General features: G+C 38.3%; 1 protein-coding gene across 3 annotated transcripts in view; it reads left to right on the forward strand.

Annotated features, from left to right (window-relative positions):
• ARHGEF28 (Rho guanine nucleotide exchange factor 28) overlaps positions 1–23,233 on the forward strand; it is a 257,148-nt gene that overhangs the window by 166,830 nt on the left and 67,085 nt on the right. For all 3 annotated transcript variants that reach the window (XM_064376046.1, XM_064376048.1, XM_064376049.1), the window contains 8 exons: positions 1,375–1,486; positions 5,401–5,443; positions 10,986–11,109; positions 11,416–11,548; positions 19,248–19,303; positions 20,377–20,425; positions 22,299–22,443; positions 22,524–22,651. In XM_064376046.1, the coding sequence (XP_064232116.1) occupies positions 1,375–1,486; positions 5,401–5,443; positions 10,986–11,109; positions 11,416–11,548; positions 19,248–19,303; positions 20,377–20,425; positions 22,299–22,443; positions 22,524–22,651 (790 nt within the window). The remainder of the gene's footprint in view (positions 1–1,374; positions 1,487–5,400; positions 5,444–10,985; positions 11,110–11,415; positions 11,549–19,247; positions 19,304–20,376; positions 20,426–22,298; positions 22,444–22,523; positions 22,652–23,233) is intronic.

A 23,233-nucleotide genomic window follows, 5' to 3' on the forward strand; every position in this document is an offset into this window, starting at 1 on the left:
AATTGTGAAAAATTCATCACAATTCAGTCTTTGTGAAACAGTTTCATGTTGCTCATTTTTAGGAAGAAACTATCCCATAAATATACTGCTTTGCCTCTGTAATTGCCCAGTATAGCTTTTTGCCAAAGTTTTGGACAATTTTCAAAGTTCCATTGTCATGACAAGTGGTTACCATTTATACATGACCTAAGTAGAGAGAATGACATTTGGGGAGGACCCTTAGTGGCCAGCTCACTGTTTAGGGTTATAGGATAACCTGGTGGGCCTTCTTGACATTCAGGCAGTGCTCCCTAATAAGATAGGAGCCACAGCCCAAGGCCCTTTGAAGCAAGATCAGGCTTCTATTTTCAACTTTTCTCCAGGCTCTTCAACTAAACTAATGAAGTTAGGGTAACCATGTACTTTTACTTAGAGGGAACAAAAGAGACCAATGCTCATGATGCAGTTTCTGATGGTTTAATTTTAGTAAAGAATTTTGCATTATTTTCCCTAAGTGATATCTTAAAAATGCATGGGCAGGATCAATCCAGTAAGACCTTTATAGGATAGAAGTTGGGTACTATAAATGACTTTAATGGAGTTCTATTGCGTATTCACTTAAATTTTCTGAAACATATAAGAAAACCATGTTTTAATAATCTTACCATCTTGCATTTTCATGTATGTTGCCAATTTAATAATAGGAATAGTAAGTAATTGGGAAAACAGGAACAAAACTGGCAGGTCATTTAAAAGTAATAATATTAAGGATATATAAATGAGTGATATTCAAACATCTATCACAGAACATGCTAGATGGGAGGTCTATCAAAAATTGAGTATAGACTGGAAGGATTTGTATATTAACCTGATATATTTTCCCCTAGATGTTACAGCTAACATTATAAATTTAAATCATGGTTTGGAAGTTTAATAAACTCTTATAATTGTAAGTAGCTGTTCCTCTATCCTCTAATAATCCTTAAATATAGAAATTTCAGTTAATATGGAATTTTCTTTGAGGGCTACAGTATAAAATAACAAAACAACTGATAACTCAGGTAAAAATAATAAGTCAAATTCATTGTTGAATATACAAAGAAAAGTCATTTGACTTAGTTTTTTATTTTTAGTCAACTTGGCTAGAATATCATAGTTGTATTCTATAGTATATACAGAAACTACTTCCCAGACTGAAGTTACTGAAGTATTAAAATGACAATAACATTTTAAAAGTTGTGAGAGGAAAACAAAAACACATAATGAGATTGTATCAGAAAAGTTCAGGTTGAATCTGTTTTCAGAGGTGCTAAATTAGTAATATTCGAGGTGGTGAACATATATTTTCAGATTTCATGTATACATTTTTAAAAGGTTTATTATACTTTCTTTTAGGAATCATTGCTTTCTGGAGTTCGCTCACGTTCTTACTCTTGCTCATCACCCAAGATTTCTTTAGGAAAAACTCGTTTGGTGCGTGATTTAACAGTGTGCAATTCAAGTGAAGGTAAGCATCATTTTCCATTTGGCTTTGAAAACACTCTATTCCAGAACAGATTTTCAGTTAGTATAAATACATAAAATATGCAGGAATAGCAGACAAGAATTTTCAATTCTGTTTTCACAACTGGTTTTTCTTTTCTTTCTTTCTTTTTTTATTTATTTTATTTTTTTGTTTTTACAACGGTTTTTCTAAGCCTGACACAATTCTTTTCCCATTGGATATCAGCCAAATTTGATTTTGATCAGATTTGATTTTGATGAAATTACAAATACATACACACCTCTCTGTTGCTTTATTCTTTGAATAAAATGTTTTCCTCAAGGATAGTGTAAATTAGAATTGATTCCAGATTTATTATTGTGAGGACCTTAGAGGATTTTATTTGCGTATATTATAAAAATTTCTTTTGTCTCGTATATACATTGCTAACATAATCCAACTCCTCAGAGCCAGACAGAGTGTTGCAAAATGGATTTTCTTCTTTCTTTATTTAGCAAGGGACTTTGGAGAGTTGACATAACATATTTGTAACATGAGTAAATATATCTCAACATTTTTTTGGGTGGCAATCTAAGCAATTAGAAATATAACTTTTAGGCAATAAACTTCTAACTGAAATATAGTATACATACAAAAAGGAGTGTAAATCATAAACATTCATCTTGAGTTTTCAAGTGAATTCAGATCTATGAATGGAAAAATTATACACAACTTAGAGCTCCCCCTGTAGCCTGTCTCAGCCACTGCTCCTATTTTCACCTGCCCCCATTTTGAAATGTAATAATTTCATACTTTCTGTAATTAATATGTAATAATTATATTAAAAGGCATATTTGAAAGTATTCATGCCAAAGCATAATACACAGCATTCTAATGAAATTTTTGTCAATGTCTTAGAGAATGCCTTTCTTGTCTATTATTCTTAAGGGACTTAAAAGACTCAGAAGGTAAGAGATGAACTTAAGTATTCTTAGTTTCTCAAGATAAAATATTTAAAATAGGATTTATTTTATTCCCTCTCTTTTTTCTTATTCTTGCTTATTGAATTGTTATTATTTTTCATTTTTATGCTGTGCAGAACAACACTGAAAACATAATCTTGGTACTTAAAATTGCTATCCTAGGACAATGACATGTATGCTAGATGTTCAATAAATATTTGTTGAGTGAATATGAGAAAAACATATATGAAATACAAAAGAAATGCTACCATGATTTTTGTTTTCCTTTTTCTGGGATGTACTGTTAGAAGAGAAGAGAGCAAGACTGATGATACATGTCAGTTTTTATTTTTGGAATGGGGAGATGAAGAAAAATTACAAGAGAAAGAAAGGCTACAACCACCTGAGAGGACAGGATAAAGAAGATGGATTGAATTTGTTCTGGATTTTCATTTTTTATTTCATGGGTTCTTTCTAGGTCTCCAGGTCTCCCCAGCCTTAGTTTAGGTTGGTATTTTTTTTAATAGCAGCTTGACAGCTTTTTACTGATAGTCCCACCTGATGAATTAACTTCACATTGTTACTATTTGGAAAACATGTTTAAATTTTCTGTGCTTCAGATTATGGCTTTGCTTTTAGATCTATGGTCCGTGATTTATGAAGTCAGATATGTCTGGAGTTTGAAATTATTGACCACAGAATTAAGAGGAAACTGATTGTTCACAAGGGGAAATAGCCCTAATTTACTTATTCTTTAATGAGCAAGGAAGAATATCTTTATCTTACATGCAAGCCTGCAAACTTTGCATTTGAGTTAGAAAGAATAAAAAGCTGATATCAACGGCCTTACTTTTCAGTAAACAAAACCTTGTCTTTAGACAGTATATTTAAAGACAAGGCTACTTGAATGAGGTTTGATACTATCCAGAAGGTAACAGTTACAACTAGGCAATTTAGGTTGAGGCTACACACTAAACATAAGAAAATTCCAATGGATAGACTTATATGGCTGCAAACATTGGATTGATACCATTTAGGTCAGTCAGTACCATAGGCTATGAAAAATAAATTAACTACTAATGAAGAAGGAATAATTTTATCTGTGTTTATGTAATCAAAGCACAAATGTGAAAGCTTGCCTAGTTCAAAGATATATTCTAATGTTTCATTGTTTAGTCTGCTTGGATTGATCAAAAGTAAATTGACATTTGTATTACTGTAAATACTTTGTTGATGAGTTTTGAATAGTCCTAAAAAATTTCAGCTGTGTGTGAACAGAGTCCAAGTCTCCTTATGTCCCAGTGGGAAGCTCCCCTATAAGAGCTGTAATGCAAATATGCAAATCTAGGATGCTTTTAGTCCTTTTTATTATTATTTGTGATGTTCTGTCTTCCTTGTCACTTCCAAAGAGTTACTTACAATAATTTCTCATATGTCTTTTTGTTTTTGAGAAAAGTACAATGGTGACAACTTAATTTTTGATGTCTGTAGACATAAAACAAAATCTAGTTTTATAATTCCCTTTGGTACATTGTAGATTTAGGTAGAACAGAACATAACCAATATTAAAATGGTAACTACAACCTCACCAAGGGGGACAGAAGTGTTCTGCATTTAAGAATTTGAGAAATGACATAAACATACTTTTGAAAACGTTGTGAGCTGAGGGATGGAATTTGATTAGATTTTGAACAGTTGGTGGCTTATTCTCTTAGTACCTCAGCCTATTTACCATAAGAGTAGTGATTTCTCCCTGTGAATAATTTGAGGAACATTTGAAAATGGCTATAAAATAAAGCCTTCAAATTCTTCAAAGTAGATTTTCTATTACATACAAGATAGTATTAGGTGCAACATTTAATATTATCCATTTCAGGGGATATGTATTTGTTTTCCACCTTATGTATCTGGCCTATTTCCCTTTGTAACCTAGTTTTGCCTCTTCACTGTTCTGGATTGTGAAAGTAAAAGATTTGTCCCTGCTCCACAGATGGCCCCTCCCTCCTTCAGGCTCTCTCACTGTCTAAATCAGTGTCTGTGCTCCACCCCTGTAGTAAGTACTTCAACTCTGGAAACAAGATGGCTCCAAGCTGCTTGCATGAGCCTCCCCTTCTGCCTCGCTCCACAAGTCCAGTGAAAAAGGCAGTCCCCCCATTTCCCATGAGCCATAGAGCATATCTCTGAACTCACTGCTGCTAGGATTTTATAAGGACATTGCAGCTATATGAAAATGAACTTTTTTTTTTTTTTTTTTTGGGAGGAAGTCTCGCTCTTGTTCCCCAGGCTGGAGTGCAGTGGCACGATCTTGGCTCACTGCAACTTCCATCTCCTGGGTTCAAGCAGTTCTCCTGCCTCAGCCTCCTTAGTAGCTGGGACTATAGGCATGCGCCACCATGCCTGGCTAATTTTTATATTTTTAGTAGAGATGGGGTTTCACCATGTTAGCTAGGCTGGTCTTTAACTCCCGACCTCAGGTGATCCACCCACCTCAGCCTCCCAAGGTGTTGGGATTCCAGACATGAGCCACTGTACCCAGCTGAAAATGAACTCTTCTTATGCTGACCTTTAAGACTTTTCCTTTGAGCTTTGTTTAAAAGCATTTATTTATTGGTTCTGTATGTTGGGGGATTAGCATTATGAAGAATAGGGATGACTCTGGTGAAAAGTATCCAAAAATATAGAACTAATTTTCTGCACCTCTGAAAATGTTTGCTGTCCTTTGCTGATTCTAGCTTAGTTCATAAAGTCATTAAATGTTGCCATGTTTTGGTCTTTTCCCTTCCTGCTTTAAATTAGGGAAAGTGATTTAAAAAATCCAGAGCAATGCCCTACTTATATAAGATTACTCATTTTCTCATTATTTTCTAACTGGTAGTGTATATAATGATAAAATATGGTTGAGTATGCATTTCAGACTAACACATGACTGCCACTTTGTCTGCCTTCATTTTCATTTTATTGTTCTGTGTCTTGTAGAGCAAAGAGCTTACAACTTCCCGGAGCCACCAAGAGAAAAAAGGTACTTTAACTGTTCCAGTTTTCCTGAGGGATCGCATGATCCTTCTTTGGAAATGTCCACACATCATTTTTGCTATCTGTTCACTAGTTCATGAGAGGTTTCCATGTAACCAGCCTGCCTAAGACCCTTTGCTTTCTCTGGGATCTGTATCAGGATAGATCTGCCACCCTGTCCTTTCAGTCTTTGGCTGTGCAGGGCTCAGGACTGGGGACAGGGTGTCCTGTTTGGGTATTTTCAAAGCCAGACACCCTCAAGGGGAGCAGTGTGAGGACCACCTGTTTTAGAAAGGCAGCATGTTTCCTCTATCTCTGTTGCACCATGACAATGGGACTTACTCTAGTAACAGAACCCTGGGTGGTCAATTACAGAAAGTACCTAAACATCCCTACGGTTTCTCTATGGATTTTTGCTTAGTAGCCTGTCAGCAGGAAACAATGAACAATGCAGAAGACTTTTAAGCACTATTTAACTGTTGATTTGCAGTTTTAACTAAGCTTCTCTTTTTCCTAGAAGGTAAAACTATTGTTGGAGTATAGCTTGGGAAGCGGACTAGTGTGCAAGCATGATTGTTGGTTTCTGTTGGTCCTGAATAACTAACTGCCCATGAATCGTACTGTGAAATAGCCCCAGGGTTATATGCAAAACAAGTGCCAGAATGGCACACATGTTTGACTTTAAGAGACCATCTGAAAAAGAGTGAAATGTTTTAATTTTGTTGAGATTAATGCTAAAACTTTGAAATGTTTTAGTATACAAATCTAGATGGGCTGTTTTGTTTTAAATCTTGGAATTAAAGTATTAATAAGAAAAAGCCTCCTTTGGTTCATTTCTATTTTTTTTGAAACCAGAATAGAAATTTTCGAATGATACAAACAGAGGAAGATTAAGAATGCCCTTGAGAGATAGGATGATGATGAAGATGACTTCGTGACAATGGCAATGAGGATGATGATAGCAAAAGCAGTAATTACTGACAATTATGGAACATTTGTATGTGCCTTGTACTGTTTTAAGCAGTTTACATTTATTTCCTCATTTAAGCAATTTACTTCCTTATTCTGGAATTTGATCTTCATCTTGGTCATCATTTTGATTAGCAGTCTTCTCCCTGTCATCTTTTTAACAACTGGAGAAGTAATAGATTATTATCAAGATTAAAAAATAAATAAAAAATATTTATTTTTCATTAGGAGAGAGATTCAAAACTGAAGGAGCCAATTTTTTTTTTTTTCTTTTTGAGACGGAGTTTCGCTCTTGTTACCCAGGCTAGAGTGCAATGGTGCGATCTCGGCTCACCGCAACCTCCGCCTCCCAGGTTCAAGCAATTCTCCTGCCTCAGCCTCCTGAGTAGCTGGGACTACAGGCGTGCGCCACCATGCCCAGCTAATTTTTGTATTTTTAGTAGAGATGGGGTTTCACCATGTTGACCAGGATGGTCTCGATCTCTTGACCTCGTGATCCACCCAGCCTCCCAAAGTGCTGGGATTATAGGCGTGAGCCACCGCGCTCGGCCCAGGAGCCAATATTATACTTGGCTAAATAGTAGCCTATAAAATATTTTAACTTAGGTGACATGTGTGTGAAGTTTCTTTTTCTCTAATTCTTCATTCTCTGTCACTCTTGTGTTTTCTTTTCTTTCTATTCCTTAATCTTTCTTGGTCCACATTCTGAAAGCATCTTACTCTCTCAGTCATACTCCTTGGTATATCTAGTAGAGTAGATTTTTCATCTCACCGACTCTATTTCTGCTGTCTTATCTTGTTGAATAAGCCAATAAGATCCCAAGTCATACCTAATGCTTTGTTTTGGTCATGTGGTTGTAGGTATTTACCTGAGTTGATGCCTTCTTTGATGTTCTCTTATTTGTGTTGATCACTTAGTTTCTAGAAAAGTAGACATCCAGGTAAAAATGAGCTCACTCTCTACCTTGCAGGCTGATTTCAGCAGACACTCTGTGTTCTAATTTCCTAAAGATTATATGGCATGACTTGATTATACTGCCACCGTCTATCTTAAATCTGTTATATATATTTCCTCCTTCTCCTCCTCTTTCTTCAAATCTGAAGATCTGAATGTTAACAGAAGTTCCACTGTGCCAATTTGCAATCTGCATAGCATGAACGCCGTTCAACCCTTTAGGCTGGGTGCGGTGGCTCATGCCTGTAATCTCAGCACTTTGGGAGGCTGAGGCAGGTGGATTACTTGAGGTCAGGAGTTCAAGACCAGCCTGGTCAACATGACAAAACCCCGTCTCTACTAAAAATACAAAATTAGTTGGGCATGGTGGTGCGTGCCTGTAATCCCAGCTACTCAGGAGGCTGAGGGAGGAGAATTGCCTGAACCCAGGAGGCGGAGGTTGCAGTGAGCCGAGATCACACCATTGCACTCCAGCCTGGGTAACAAGAGCAAAACTCCGTCTCAAAAAAATAAATAAATAAAAACAACAACAACAACAAAAAATACTTTAGATGCCAGTTCTTTAAATAGATTAAGGGTTAAAATATTGAGAATCCATATTCTTAATATGTTTTAAATATCTGTTTACCTACTGAAAAGGCAATACCATGAGAGGCTCTGAAGAAGGGTTTGAAAAACTTTATTGTGAGTGATGCTATTGGTCATCAAATTAATAATAGAGATTAGACATTCTTGTTCTGGGATGTTAAAAAGCATTTAATCTTTCCAGATTCTTACAAATGTAAAAGCTATTTACATTCTATTGTGAAAGTAGTTGAGGGTCTTCTCTTCTCAGTTATTTTCTAAAGTGCCTGATTTTAATATAGGTAAATGTCACATAGTTAAATTAGATGTGAAACATAGAATCAACCAGCCTTCTACATTTGCCCAGAGGTTGCACAGTATTACCCATCCTCATAAGCTGATAGTGGATTATGACTATGATACTCACATTTCTACCAGGTTGGGTGGTGGCGCTAAGTTTTTATATTTAATGTTTTAGCATTTTTATGTTTATGCTGTTATCTCTCAGGTCTTATCAACCTCAGTGTAAAAAGTTAAAGTGTTGGCCAGGCGCGGTGGCTCACGTCTGTAATCCCAGCACTTTGGGAGGCCAAGGTGGTCATATCACCTGAGGTCAGCAGTTCTAGACCAGCTTGGTCACCATGGTGAAACCCCATCTCTACCAAAAATACTAAAATCAGCTAGGTGTGGTGGCAGGTGCCTGTAATCCCAGCTACTCAGGAGGCTGAAGCAGGATAATCACTTGAACCCAGGAGGCAGAGATTGCAGTGAGCCGAGATTGCGCCATTGCACTTCAGCCTAGGCAACAAGAGTAAAACTTCATCTCAAAAAAAAAAGAAAAGTTAAAGTGTCATGTTGTAGAAGTATAAAGGATATATGGTAAATTGTGGTACGGTGATTTATAAGTTTTTAATCAACATGGAAACTGTTGTTTTTGATATAGTCTTCTGTAGCAGGGGAGTTGGGAGTAGAGTTGAGTAACCAAGAATTAATTTTCTTTTATTTGCAATAGTTTAGTTGTGTTGCTGCTGGGAAGTAGAAAAGGGGCCTTTGACCTCAAAATCCACAATGACCTAACCATTCTTTTATTCTGACATTTAGGTCTCCTCATCACTCTTCTCTTAGACATTGGATAGCATTCAGTGGGATCACACAAGGCCTTCCAAGAGAGGAGTCTTTTCAAACTCTCAAATGTATTTTTTCCCCACTTATGAAAGTGAGCCTATTGGATATTATGGCACGAATTTTGCATATTAGGGTGCCTAAGACACCAGAGGTTATAGAAAATTTCAGATTATATTAACCAGTCAATTATCCTAGGTAAAATGACTAGAGGTAGCATGCAAGTAGAAAGGAAATTAAGAGGGTCTGAGATTCTTTCTGTACTCTGTTGGCATAGGGTATATTTAACCCTGTTCACTTGCTTTTTCTTCTACCTTTTTTTTGAGATGGAGTTTCATTCTTGTTGCCCAGGCTGGAGTGCAATGGTGTGATCTCAGCTCACTGCAACCTCCAACTCCTGGGTTCAAGCAATTCTCCTGCCTCAGCCTCCCGAGTAGCTGAGATTACAGAGGCATGTACCACTATGCCCGACTAATTTTTTGTATTTTTAGTAGAGACAGGGTTTCTCCGTGTTGGTCAGGCTGGTCTCAAACTCCCGACCTCAGGTGATCCACCCACCTTGGCCTCCCAAAGTGTTGGAATTACAGGTGTGAGCCACCGCACCTGGCCTTCTACCTTTTAAAAAGTTTTCTCTAAGCGGCAAACCCAGTTTCATTTACTGTGCAAGCTTTGAGTAACAGGACTCACACTGTTCTGATGATACCTTTAGAGCCACATGGTCAAGAGGCAGCTCTTAAGCCATTTATTATTTTTTTTCTAAATGCATTAATAGGTTTGAACTCTGAAACCTAATATAGAGCTTAAATACCTTGAAGTTTTATTATAATATGTACCATATTAAAATGTGGAAGGGGTCTTGGAAATAATTTAGTCTAAGCTTGTCATTAATTAGATAAGAAAAATTGAAGCCCTAGAAAGTTATCACTGAAAGTAATATTTTTATAAAATATAATAATATATATTTTGGTGTATATTAGTAATTTGATTGCTTTTAAATATTTCCCAGAGATAAATGTGTTAGTTATCAGTACTGAAAGATGAGAATTTTAGCAGGTAGGAGAGACTTTAGTTAGGAAATAATCCCTATGGAAACCGCCTACAGAAGTGTTACCTGGTTTGACATGATACTTAGGTTGATTTTTAATTTATTCTTTCCTCAGTAATAATAGAAATATCAGATTATCAAAGGAATCTCTAGGGGGAAATGTCACTTTCATAGTCTGGATTTGTTTTCTTCTAGAGAATAATTGTATTGTGGATTAGAAGAAAATAAATGGTGGTCAGGGTGTTCATGGGTTGGGTGCAGTTACCTCTATCTTGCTTCTTACTTTACGGAGTATCCACAGCCTCTGTCCTCTACAACCTAGAGAGTCTCAGATTGTAGCCTGATTGACAGTGAGAGGCTGTACCGAGTGGCAGTCAGTCTGTTTCTTAGGCCATATCAACAGAGGAAACATGTGTCTACTGAGTATTATCTCTGTGTTCCAAAAATAAAATCCAGTTGCATATTGTTGCTTATTTGGCTTCTCTGTGCTCTTGGGAATTCTTACTAACATAGTAAACAGGAAGATGAGTGTTTTCAGGGTAAAATTATAAGTTTAAGATTTATTTCCTCAATATTTTATTATGAAAATTTTAAAGTATACAGAAAAGTTGAGAGAATTATATACTGTATACCCACTTCCACCACCTATGTTCTATAATTGTTGACATTGTGAGATTGTTGCTTTAATCATGTCTGTTCACTTATGCTATAAGGTGTATTTTTAACAAATGTTCTTTCTCTTTAGAACAACCACTAAAACTTGAAAAATATACACATATATATATGAGTATACACACACACACACACACACACACACACACACACACACATATGTATATGCTATTCTTTCTCTTGAAGTCCTATAAGCCATGATAACAGATTCTGTTTTTGTAGAATTCAGGAAGAAGAATGGGATAAATACATCATACCTGCCAAATCAGAGTCTGAAAAATATAAAGTGAGTCGAACTTTCAGTTTCCTCATGAATAGGATGACTAGCCCTCGGAATAAATCAAAGGTAATTAAAGTTATTCACGTATTTTCTATAAAACATAGATGGTTTAGTCTCTCACCAATTAGTATAATTTCTACCTTCCCTTTAAAATCACTTACCTTAGATTTTATTTACACATGTTTCTTATGGAATATTGCTAAAGCCCAGAATATCACATTTAGGTGTTATGGTGTTCCTTTGTGTGCAGTCCTTATATTCTGATGGAAAGCATGGGGATGTTGCTCAGATGATTTCTATAAAAGGTTGGCTCACAGCGTTTTCCTTTTCTCGTTTTTCCCCACTTTCCTGCTGCTGCTGTTGTATCTGAAGACAAAAAGCAAGGATGCCAAAGACAAAGAGAAGCTGAACCGACATCAGTTTGCCCCAGGAACATTCTCTGGGGTTCTGCAGTGTTCGGTTTGTGACAAAACAGTCCTGGGGAAAGAGTCACTGCAGTGTTCCAGTAAGTTCTCAGGTCTATGTGCGCCGTCTTTGCATTTCATCTCCTGACAGTAACCTTCTTGAGAAGAGGCTCATTGCTCAATACATTTACATAAACCTTTTTAGTGCCACACAAATGACTGAACCGTTTACCAAGCAATGACTGATACTGGTTAGAGTCAGTGTGTTTTTCTCCTTTGCTGACGTTCCTGGTAAAAAGAAAGCAAACAAACAAACAAAAAAGAGTCAGTGTGTTTTGTCCATAAATGACAGCCTCTCTGAAACCCAGATTTGTATGCCTTACTGTCTACTTGATATCTCCACCGGGATGTCTAAAGAGCGTGTCAGATGTTACGATCTCCCCCTTCTGTGCTCACCTAAAAGCGACACTTTGAGCTTTTAATGGCAACCTGATCATTCCAACCAGACGTTCATGCCAAACTTTTGTAGTACATCTTTATACCTTCCATATTCTCACATCCTATAGCCAATCCATCAACAATCCTCTTGGCTCCATTTTCAGAAAACATTTAAAATCCAGGCACTTGTCACCCCTAACACTGATATCATTGTGGTCTAAAGCCACCATTTCTACAGCATTCCAACTGGCTTCCTTGTACTTTTACCCCTAAAGTCTTTCTCAAAGCATCAGCCAGAGCGAGCTTGTTAAGGCATATATCACTGTGTTCAAAAATCTCCCAGTGGCTTCCTATCCCCTAAGTACAGACTGGAGTCCTTAAGTCCTTACAATGACAGCAAGTTCCCACATGATCTGTCCTCTCCCTCCTTTACTCCCTCTGCTCCAGTCACACTGGCATCGTTGCTGTTCTTTGAATGTGGCAGGCATGCTCCTGCCGTAGGGCCTTCTCTGGCTGTTCCTTCTGATTGCGACACTCTTTCTGCAGATACCCACATGGATCACTCAGATAACACCTTCTCAGACAGCCTTTCCTGATCACCCAGTGCCTGGTTCACCCTTCCTATCCTCCTGGCATTTTTTTCCCATTACAATATTTACCACCCTCTAACTTACTATACAGTTTGCAAATGGGGGATAGATTTTTGTCTGTTGAATTTGTTCTCTGCTATATGCAGAGTGGTTAGAACAATCCCTTGTACATAGTAGGGGCTTAGTAAATATTTGTTGAATGAAAGAATAATTCAGAGAAAAAGAAGTCATTCCTAGGCAGGTGGAATAGATTTCAGGGTATTTGTTGGTCGCCAGAAATGTGGGACTATTTGGGAAGTGGATGGGAGCACAAAGGGAAGAGAAGAGCAGGGGAAATTTACATCTGAAGTTTCTCATTAAATTCATGGACAATGACTGAATTTAAAAACTTAGATGTACCTACAGCTGGACGTCTGATGAAAATACAGTCCGCATATGGCATGAGAGGCAGATCAAATTTTCTTCTCACAGTTGACACTGTCTTTAATTATGCTGACTTTATTGCATGCCCTAATTTTGCTTTCCTTGGAAGCTTGGTTTCTTTCTTTTCCTGGATCTGAAATAGCATCAGGCTGCTCAGATATGGTTTAATTTCCTACATATTTAGAGATTTGCTCCAAGTATTGTTTATGGGTTGTTTCTGGCCTGCCCACATGTCAGCGGTCAGTTTATCGGTGTGATGGGCATGGGTTTCACTGGTTGTTGTTCCACCCTTGTTTACAAGACTTGATCCTTGTCATGCACCGCCAGCCACACTCAAGAGCTTTTCCTCCTCTGCTTTAAAACAGACTCGTCAAGGTGGGTAATCTCCACCCACTGCTTTTAAGTGTGTCCCTGCCATTTCTTCATTCACCATCTGCATTTTGACCTCTGTGCACACTGTTTAACAGAAGTTCTGCTTTTTTTTTTTGAGACGGAGTCTCACTCTGTTGCTGAGGCTGGAGTGCAGTGGTGCAATCTTGGCTCACTACAACCTCTGCCTCCCGGGTTCAAGCTATTCTTCTGCCTCAGCCTCCTGAGTAGCTGGGACTACAGGCATGTGCCACCATGCCTGGCTAATTTTTGTATTTTTAGTAGAGACGGGGTTTCACCATATTGACCAGGCCGGTCTCAAACTCCTGACCTTGTGATCTGCCCGCCTTGGCCTCCCAGAGTGCTGGGATTACAGGTGTGAGCCACTGCGCCCAGTGCAGAAGTTCTGCTTTTGACGAAAACTGAGAGTCACTTTCTAGTTAAGTCTGAGAGTCTTTTCTCATCGTTCAGATTCACTGGTCTCTTGTTTCCAGGTCGACACCTCTCCTTTCAGGGATGTTTCCCTCTTTTCTTATGAATAGTATTCATTGAAGTTATAAGGTTTACGGCACACGACCCTTCTGTTTTACCACCTAGGTTATCTCTTTTTTCCTAATACTCGGTATGCTCAGAACTCAGGTCTGGGGCACTTGTTCATTTTTCCTTGATTGTTTTTAAGTGTAGTCATCCAATCTTATATTCTAAAATATCAAATTTAGACCTATTACTCCTATAGTAATATCTTTATTCCTCACTTTCTTTTTCCGTATTCAGTTGCCCAGAGACTAAGTACCCCTGTCATTTATGGCCACTTTTGAGAATTATGGTAAAAACTACAGTATAAACTAAGACTGGCAGTTACAGGGGCTCGAAGGGAGACCTTCTGTGGGAATCATCACTCAGAGATTTCATTGTGTCCCAAACCCATTGTGTCTAAAACCGACCTCAAAGTCCATGCCCAGAAGGCTGTCCCTGGGCTCGTGTTTGTGGCATCACAAGCTTCAACCCTGGCTGCTTTGATTCCACCGCCCTCCTCTCCCTCTTATCAATGTCACTGTCACTCTTTTCTTTCCCTTCTCACTCTTGCCACTCTGGGAGATTCTCATTACCGCCTTCTAGAGTGCTGGGAGGGAATTGTGCTAGTTTCTTCCTCTCCAGGTATGTTCACCTACAATTTATGATCAGTACTTTTCCCACAGTAATCTTTGTGAAACACCACTTTCATCAGCTCACATAAACTTAAGGACCTCTCTTGTGTTTACTGGGCTAAGCCTGAGCTCTTTCCATAGGCATTTGGTTCCTCATCTGTGACCTGCTCACTAGACCCCTGTGCTCCCCTTCAGCCTCAGTTTACAGTCTGAGGCCCCACCAATCCTGTCGCCCTTTCCTCCCATTGCATGTGATTTCCTGCCTCTGGCATTTTGCCTGTGATCATCTCCTTCCTCTCAGTTTCCCCCGCTCCTCTGCATAGATCCTGGTATTTTACCTCCTCTTTGGAGGTCTTCCCTGACCTCTGTGGCCCAAATTCCTGCCCATCACTTTCATATCCATTTAAAATTGGATTATGTACAGTCTCTTTGGGTTTTAACTATTAAAAGAAACAAAGTTATTTTAGGGCCTAGTCATATGATGACCTGTACAGCAGCTCTCAGGAAGCTGGCCCCAAGTCACTCCTGCACAGCTGGTAACTGGGAAAGCCTAGGGAGCCAGGCCTCACTGAAAGGGAAACTTATGTGGTAAAGAACATGTTGGTTCATTGAGTTGATTAAGTGGATGTGATGGAAATTGCTGAAAGTACCTAGGATATGTTTAGCTTTAAAAAAATAGTATTCAGTCTGGGTGTGGTGGCTCATGCCTGTAATCTCAGCACTTTGGGAGGCTGAGGAGGGTGGATCACGAGGTCAAAAGATCGAGACCATCCTGACCAACATGGTGAAGCCCTGTCTCTACTAAAAATACAAAAATTAGCTGGGCATGGTGGCATGCACCTGTAGTCCCAGTTACTTGGGAGACTGAGGCAGGAGAATTGCTTGAACCCAGGAGGCAGAGGTTGCAGTGAGCTGAGATGGCGCCACTGCACTCCAGCCTGGGTGACAGTAAGACTCCATCTAAAAAAAAAACAGTATTCATAGAAGTTCTAAGGTTTAAGCAGTATCTTTTTATTTATAATATTACCACTTAGAGAAAAATACTATTAATATTTTGATGAAGTTCCTTATAACCATAAAAAATTATATGAGCCTTTTTTTTTTTTGAGATGGAGTCTCACTCTATTGCCCAGTGGCACAATCTCAGCTATTGCAACCTCTGCCTCCTGGGCTCAAGTGATTTTCCTGCCTCAGCCTCCTTAGTAGCTGGGACTACAGGCACATGCCACAACACCCTGCTATATGTGAGCTTTTAATGCTGTTTCATTTGATACTGACATCAAATGTATTTGTTTTTGAACATTTAATTTTTCCTAATTCTTTAAACAACATAAATACGTGGCAATGAGTGTTCTTTTGCACATATCACTGTCCACATCTTTGATAATTGCCTAAGATTAAATTCTAGAATTAGTATAAGTAGGTCAAAGTATATAATTGATTTCCTCTTTAACCCACAATTTTTAGAAGTAATTTCAAGATTTACAGGGTTTTGAGAGGGAGAGAGGGTGGTTTAAACTTTACTTACTCACATTATGGTTTTTACATTGAGCAATACAAATATAACATGTACAGTCTCTGCTGTTTTGGTTAAATAATCTTTCTCCATGGGTGCATTTTTGTTTTCAATTGTGAAGGTTAAGATTCCTATCTAAAAACAGGATATGATGGCTGGGCATGGTGGCTCATGCCTGTAATCCCAGCACTTTGGGAGGCCGAGGCAGGTGAATCATCTGAGGTCAGGAGTTCGAGACCAACCTGATCAACATGGGAAACCTTTACTAAAAATACAAAATGACCTGGGCCTGGTGGTGTGTGCCTGTAATCCCAGCTACTCAGGAGGCTGAGGCAGGAGAATTGCTTAAAGCCAGGAAGCAGAGCTTGCAGTGAGCGGAGATCATGCTGTTGCACTCCAGCCTGGGCAAGAAGAGCAAAACTCTGTCTCAAAAAAAAGAAAAAAAAAAAAAACCAAAACCAAAACAAAACAAAAACCAGGAGATGATATAAAACACATAATACTGTATAAGTATTCAGAATTCTGGTGACATATTTCCTCTGTTAAAGCCTGAGTTGCTAATTTTCCACAAAATGATATTTCTATAAAATTCCCCTTGCTTATAAATAAGTTTCATGGCTATTATTTTGATGTTACATTATCTGTTACACAGAAATTTATCTATCATACCTTCATTGCAGATTTAACCTTAACGTAAAATTATCCTTTTAATGTCATTAGATGCTTTTTGCATTTAATTTTACTTTGTCTAAACCTAATATTCCTCCTGCTTTCTATTTGTTTGTATTTCTTTCAACTATTGCTGTGTTTTTGATTTGAGGTGCATATCTTTAATTTAGCTAGAGGTAATCTGTAATGTAACTGAAGGAACTTGTTTTGTGACAGGGTTTTTTAAATTTTACATTTAATTTTACTGCTACCAACATATTGTGTATAGGTCCTTGCTGTTTTCCTTGATGTCTAGTTTAGCTATTTAGACCAGGTGTTGTTTGCTTTTGTCTTCTCCAGGGATTTGGCAAGATATGCTCTTTTAATATCAACTAATAGTAGCTTTAAGGCTGTAGAAAACTAACAATTTAATACTCTTATTTCCATTATGTTTACTCTCCCCCTGTCCAGCCTCTGTTAATACACTGAATTATTATTCTTTTTATAAGATTATTATGTTTAATCTTTCAATTTTCTATTTCCAAAAAATGTTGACGTTTTTATTCAGCTCTGTCTCTACCTACAACCATTTTTTAGATGTGATTCTTTGTTAAGCTTGTTTTACTGCTCACTTTTGCTTCTTTTTTTTTTTTTAAAGAAAAAACTGCAGCAAATCCTTCTTGAACTCCTAATTTTAATTCTTTCCTCAAAAGGCTAAAATAGGAGTGATCTGTTGCTCTGAAGCTTTGTGTACCAAGGGATATATCATTTTCCTTTCACACAAAAACAACTTACCTAGTTAAATAAATTCTTGGACCAAAGTCTTTTCCCTTCACTGCTTTGCCAACATTGGTCCAATAGATTTGAGCATTTATTATCAGAGTGGAAAAGTCTACGGCCTGCCTGACACTATTCCTTTGTTGATAACCTTCGTCTTCTGCCTTATGCTTGAGGACTTTTCATTTTTTAATCATATGGATATTGTCAGGATGTGTCTATAGGTGTCATTTAATTATTTTTCTTAGGAAACAGTGAGAGCTTTTGATTTGTCCTTTCGGGTGCTTTTTCATCTTTAAAAATTCTTGTCTATTGTGGCTTTGACTGTTACTGCTTCTGATCTAATTTTTCTGATCTATTTCTTGGGTAAGTGTGATCTCTGCTATCTATATTCTTTGTATGACATCTATTTTATAATTATCCCCTTCCACTTCTCCACATTCTAGAGGGAGTCTTTCAAGTGTAATTTCATAGCTCGGCTTTGATGTCTGCACCACACAGATTCTTCTGAGTTCAGTTCAAATTGTGCTTTTGTCTCTTTCCGTTCCTTGCAGTCCTTTCCTGTCTCATGAAGCTCTGTTTTCCTCTCCTCCTGCAGGCCGAGTCTCGTATCCTGTTCTCCCTTCATGGCCTTTTGCTCTGTTTTACTGAAGCCCCCGTCTTCTGTCTCTTATCAAGAACAATTTTCAAATGTCTAAACTTTCTTTCTTATTTCTGGATCTAGTATTCAGTGGCTGCTGCTTCTGGTGAGTTTTTGGTGTAACTTTGTTCTGTGGTATCTTAGGGCGTGTACTTTTTCCTGTTATTTACTTGCTCTGCAATGAGGAGAGGGCTGTCTGAATCTGATGCTTATCAGCCAGGCCAGTGCACAGATTAGCCTTAGGCCCTGCTTGCTGGCCCCTGGCATGTTGGCTGAAATGCCTCTTCAGACCTGCAGGCTGAGGGAAGTCGTAGGTTTCAGCTTCCTGCTCAGTTCTCTCACTGGCACTTATGCAGCGTGGCTTTGATGGACCAACATGGGATCTTCCACTCCCACAGAAGGATTCCTTCTGCATAAGTTTCTGATGCACCCAGGCTCCTCTATATATGATACAGTGTGTGTGGGGCGGTCACATGGAGGTGGCAGGGGAAAGTGCCCAAAGACAACAGCCTGGCAGCAACCAGTGCCCAGACAGTGCAGCTTTCCATGAGAACAGCCTTAATGTCTGTGCCCGTGGGCAGAAGGAGACAGGGAAAGTATTCCCTTACTTTCTTCCAGTGAGGCGAGGCTGCATTGTTTTGTGACATGAAACATGGGCACAGGGCTAGCATTTTTCATTTAATTAGACTACCTCAACCTCAAACTTCTAGTTAGTAGGAATTCTTGTCAAAACCTCACAAGACATTTTTTTTTTTTTTTAGCAGTGTTGAGAGTTTCTTTCTTTTGGTTGTGATAGGCGTTCTACCTGGTGTGGGAGTGGGGAGTTACTACCAGCCAGGTGTCGGGAATCCCATGCAACGTAATGCATGTAGTAGAAAGTGAGTTCTCAGGCAGACACAGAAGCATCGCAAAAGTGTCTATCATTCATAATTTCAGATTTACTCATTGATAAGATCCTGTGCATAAAGGGAGAAATATCTCCAAAGAGATGAAAATCTCTTTAGCAGTCCGCTTGTGCTTGAGTGGTGAGGATACATGTGATTTAAATATTTTCCTTTTCTTCTTAAGTTTTCCAGGTATTTGTAATGTTTATGTGTTAGTTTTATAATGACCAGTAAAAACATAATGTAGTCTTATTAATTTCAGACTAACCTAAGAAAGATGGATGCTTTTGTATCTTTCCTTTTTTTTTTTTTTTTTTTGATATTCAATTCTTTTTTTTTTTTGATGTATCTTTCCTTTTTATTTCAGACTGTAACACAAATGTGCACAAGGGTTGCAAAGATGCTGCGCCTCCATGCACCAAGGTAATTGCTTAGTGATCTGTGAATATTATATCTAGCATGGTTGCTTCATAGTATTTATTTGAGCTTTTACTCTTTTTTATTACCATCTAGATTTATTTCTAAAGCGATCATGATAGCTATAACATATGCTCAAAGCATATAGTTATTTGCTCAACTGTACACTGTTAGAAATAGAAAGAAAGCTCAAGTCCAGATATTTGTGTTATATGCCATGGCTAGGTTAGGCTTTCTGTTGAGACCTGCTTGGTTTACCAGTGCAAGCCCTGGGTACACTCAAATGAAGATCAGGGCAGTAAGTCACAAATGTTTACAAGCCTCACAATCACTGGAAGACCTGTGACAACACAGATTTCTGGGCCGCACTTCCAGAATTTCTGATTCTGTAGATCTGAGGTGGAGCCTGAGAATGTGCATTTCTAACAAGTTTGCAGGTAATGGTGCTGCTGCTGCTCCTGAGACTTTGAGAACCATCGGACTAGAAGAATGTTCGGTGTACCTGGGAATGGGCTTGAGTAGACCAAGGCATCTGTGATTCTATTCCTTTCTTTTCCACTCAGTAGTCATGTCACAGATGCATGTGAGTGAGCATGATGATCCTTCAGGGGCAAACTTGGAGTTGCAAACCACTTTGTCGATTGGAACACATATTGTGTCAGATCACAGAGTTAAGGGCTGTTTTGAACGTGACATTTCAGAGCTCCAGGTGGTTGTGTCCTATAGTCAGGAGGGATAGCAGGAGGTAGAAAGAAATAAGAAGGAGAAAGACAGCGTTGATAAGAACTCTTTTCAGCCTGGGTCTGGACACATGAGCTGGAAATCTCTGGTTCCCCTGAGGCTTTTAATGAAGCCAGGAGGCACACATTCACAAGGCCCCGTCATCATAACTTGCACGTTTTATTATCATCACATTTTACTGTTAATTGCATTCAATGTCGTTTGCTTTGAATTCCTCTTGGAAATAAAATAACAAAAATGATGTAGATAAGAATCCTGTTCTGTGTAACTATATGGATATTCTTGTAGTCCAATGACACTTTGATCTTACTTTATGTGTTTCTAATATTCTTTACCAGAAATTCCAAGAGAAATACAACAAGAACAAACCACAGACCATCCTTGAAAGTAAGTGATGTGGAAAACGACAAGAACTTTTAAAAATTTAATATATACTACACATTTTTCCATTGTAAAAAGATCTCCTTTTGTTTTCTCATTTAGCCAGTTATTTCTTCTTCCATAACATATGCTTGGAATAATTTTTAGCTCTATAAAGTGGTCAAGAAGACTATAAACTTCTACACTATCCTAAGAACTGTTGTGTTGTATGTACCATATGATCTTTTATATTAGAGAGGGCTATAAGGAGAAGGTATTACCATGTTGCTTCAATTCTAAGATACTGTCTAATGCAGTATGCTCTGCTGATTTATTAATGATCCTTCAAGGAAAAGAGAAATACTACATGAAATGTACATTACTTTGTTTTCCTAGCAGTAGCATAGTATAGTAATACTGCAGTAATATATTTATCTATACAAATACACACCACATTCTTCTTAAGAATCACAATGTTTGATGGGAAAAAGTCCTAATTTGGAGTCTATAGATTTTTATCAGTTTCTGTTGTCCATTATTATAATTACCTGGGTTTAATTAGCTGTGCTTGAGGCTGTGATCTCATTAGCACCTTTAGAATGACTGAAATTTCAAGGCATACCAGAGGTTGGTTTGCATATTTTAAAATTTGGTGGCTCTGTTTTTCCTGGATTGTATATTGCTGAAATTTAAGCAGTTTCTCTTGAAAATATTTGGTGCCCTTTGACAGTTCTTTACAGCGCCTACAAGAACCGATCACACTATTGTCTCCTAATATGAAAACCTCTTGCTTTATTGTGAGAGATTTTGCAGTGTCTTCTGCCTAAAGTTGTGTTGCTTGACATGTGGCAGGAATTTTAAGTGCATGGTAACTTTTCATTTCCATGTAACAAAGTGTGACTGATAATTTAAAACCACTTTAATTGGGGGACAATTAGGCATGCAAATTCGTGGTAACATGCTGTTGGGTGTAATATTATATTAGGTTAAGTTGGTGCAGGCAGTTACAGCTGTCGTATCACTCTCTTGACTTGAACCGCAAAAGTCTCTTTGATGATGTCAGTTATCAGGGGCTTCTCATTTTCATAGCGTTAAATGTGAAAATAAATATTATCTTAGAATTGATGAAATACCATATATTACTCCTCTTCACGTGGGAGTTGTAAGAATAAAATTAACTTACGCATATGTAAAATTCTTTGTAATGTCCGGGATCTATGTAAGTATTTTTCCTTTTGCTGGAGAATGTATATGCTACACAGCTATAATATGGGACTGAAATGTCTTCGGAGTCACTTATAGTACACATCAAATGTAAATGCATCTATGCCCAATAGATTTTAGAACTGACCAGAAAAATGTAGAAGCCTTATTTGGTTTTCCATATGTGAGAGAGAATAGCCTAGCTTGGCTTGCAGGTTTCATTTGCATGAGATCCTTATACCATGAAGAATAGGCTCTCCAGCATCATTCCATTCCATTGACGTGTTCTCTGTGTGCGGATGCTTGTTTATACACACAATATGCATTCAGTAACAGTACTAATAACACCTTGCAACTATTTAAAGCTGGCTTCAAGGAGCACAAGCAGTGATTTACGGGAAAGCTGGCCCAGTATTTCCCCATTCCATTGTCTTGTTTGTTTGTGCAATCCCAAACACCCACAGTCTCCCAGTGGAGATGCAGAAGCAGACCTGCAGCATGGGTGTCAGGAGGGTGTAAAATGAAAGGGACACTTGGAGCAAGTGTCAGGATGTAGCAGGGAGATTGGTTTTAAGGCCGGGCATGCGACGGATTACAAGTGGTCATTGCAGGGTTTAGATTTCTGGCTTTTAAGTGACTACTTTTACTTGTAATTACTGACCTAGAAACCACATGAAGCATCTGTTCTGATTTCCAGATTCTTCATTTAGAGACATTTCACAGCCTGGTCTCTCCTTGCACCCTTCTTCCTCCATGCCTGTTGGATTACCGACTGGAAGGAGGGAGACCGTGGGACTGGTCCACCCATTGTCCAGAAGTGTTCCAGGCACCACCTTGGAAAGGTAAGGCTGAGTGTGTTTTTACATCTTCATGGCCCAGAGAAGCTGCTGGGGCTGACTGTGCTCCCCTCCCTCTCCCCTAGCTTCAGGAGGTCAGCAACATCCTTGGAGTCTGAGAGTGACAGTAACAGTTGCAGAAGGAGGTCTCATTCCGATGAGCTGCTACAGTCCATGGGCTCTTCTCCCTCTACAGAGTCTTTCATAATGGAAGGTGAGGAGAACACACAGTTCCATTTATTTGTGTTTTTGTTAGCATTTGCCAAAAGGATATTTTCCGAATGACATAAGATTGAAGCATTGAATTTTTTTTCTTTTTCAAAGAAGTCTATTTCAGGGTATCTTTTTGGTATAGGTTCTACTTTTTAAAAGAATGAAAATTTAGCCCCAAAGGAGACAACCAGATAGTGACCAAAGAAATATGATGTAGATTTTGAATAGACATATTACTAAAAGAATGTCACAAGCTTAATGAAGAGAAATGAATAAAATATATTGTGTGTTTATTATTAAAAATGTTTTATAGCTATTGATGAATTGGAATAGGATCCTATATTAAAAACATACAATTTAGTTAGTTAAGACTGGTCTTCCTTGGATCTCTGAGATATTTACCCCATCTGTTATCTCCTAGGGGAATACAAACATTTTGTTTTGAGACAGAGTCTCACTCTTTTGTCTAGGCTGGAGTGCAGAGCTATGATCTCAGCTCACTGCAACCTCTACCTCCCAGGTTCAAGCAATTCTCCTGACACAGCCTCCCAAGTAGCTGGGACTACAGGCACACCCCCTGCAC

This window comes from Aotus nancymaae, unplaced genomic scaffold (assembly GCF_030222135.1).
Source record: "Aotus nancymaae isolate 86718 unplaced genomic scaffold, 86718_ANA_hifiasm-v0.15.2.pri h1tg000014l, whole genome shotgun sequence".
NCBI classification, from domain to species: Eukaryota; Metazoa; Chordata; class Mammalia; order Primates; family Aotidae; genus Aotus; species Aotus nancymaae.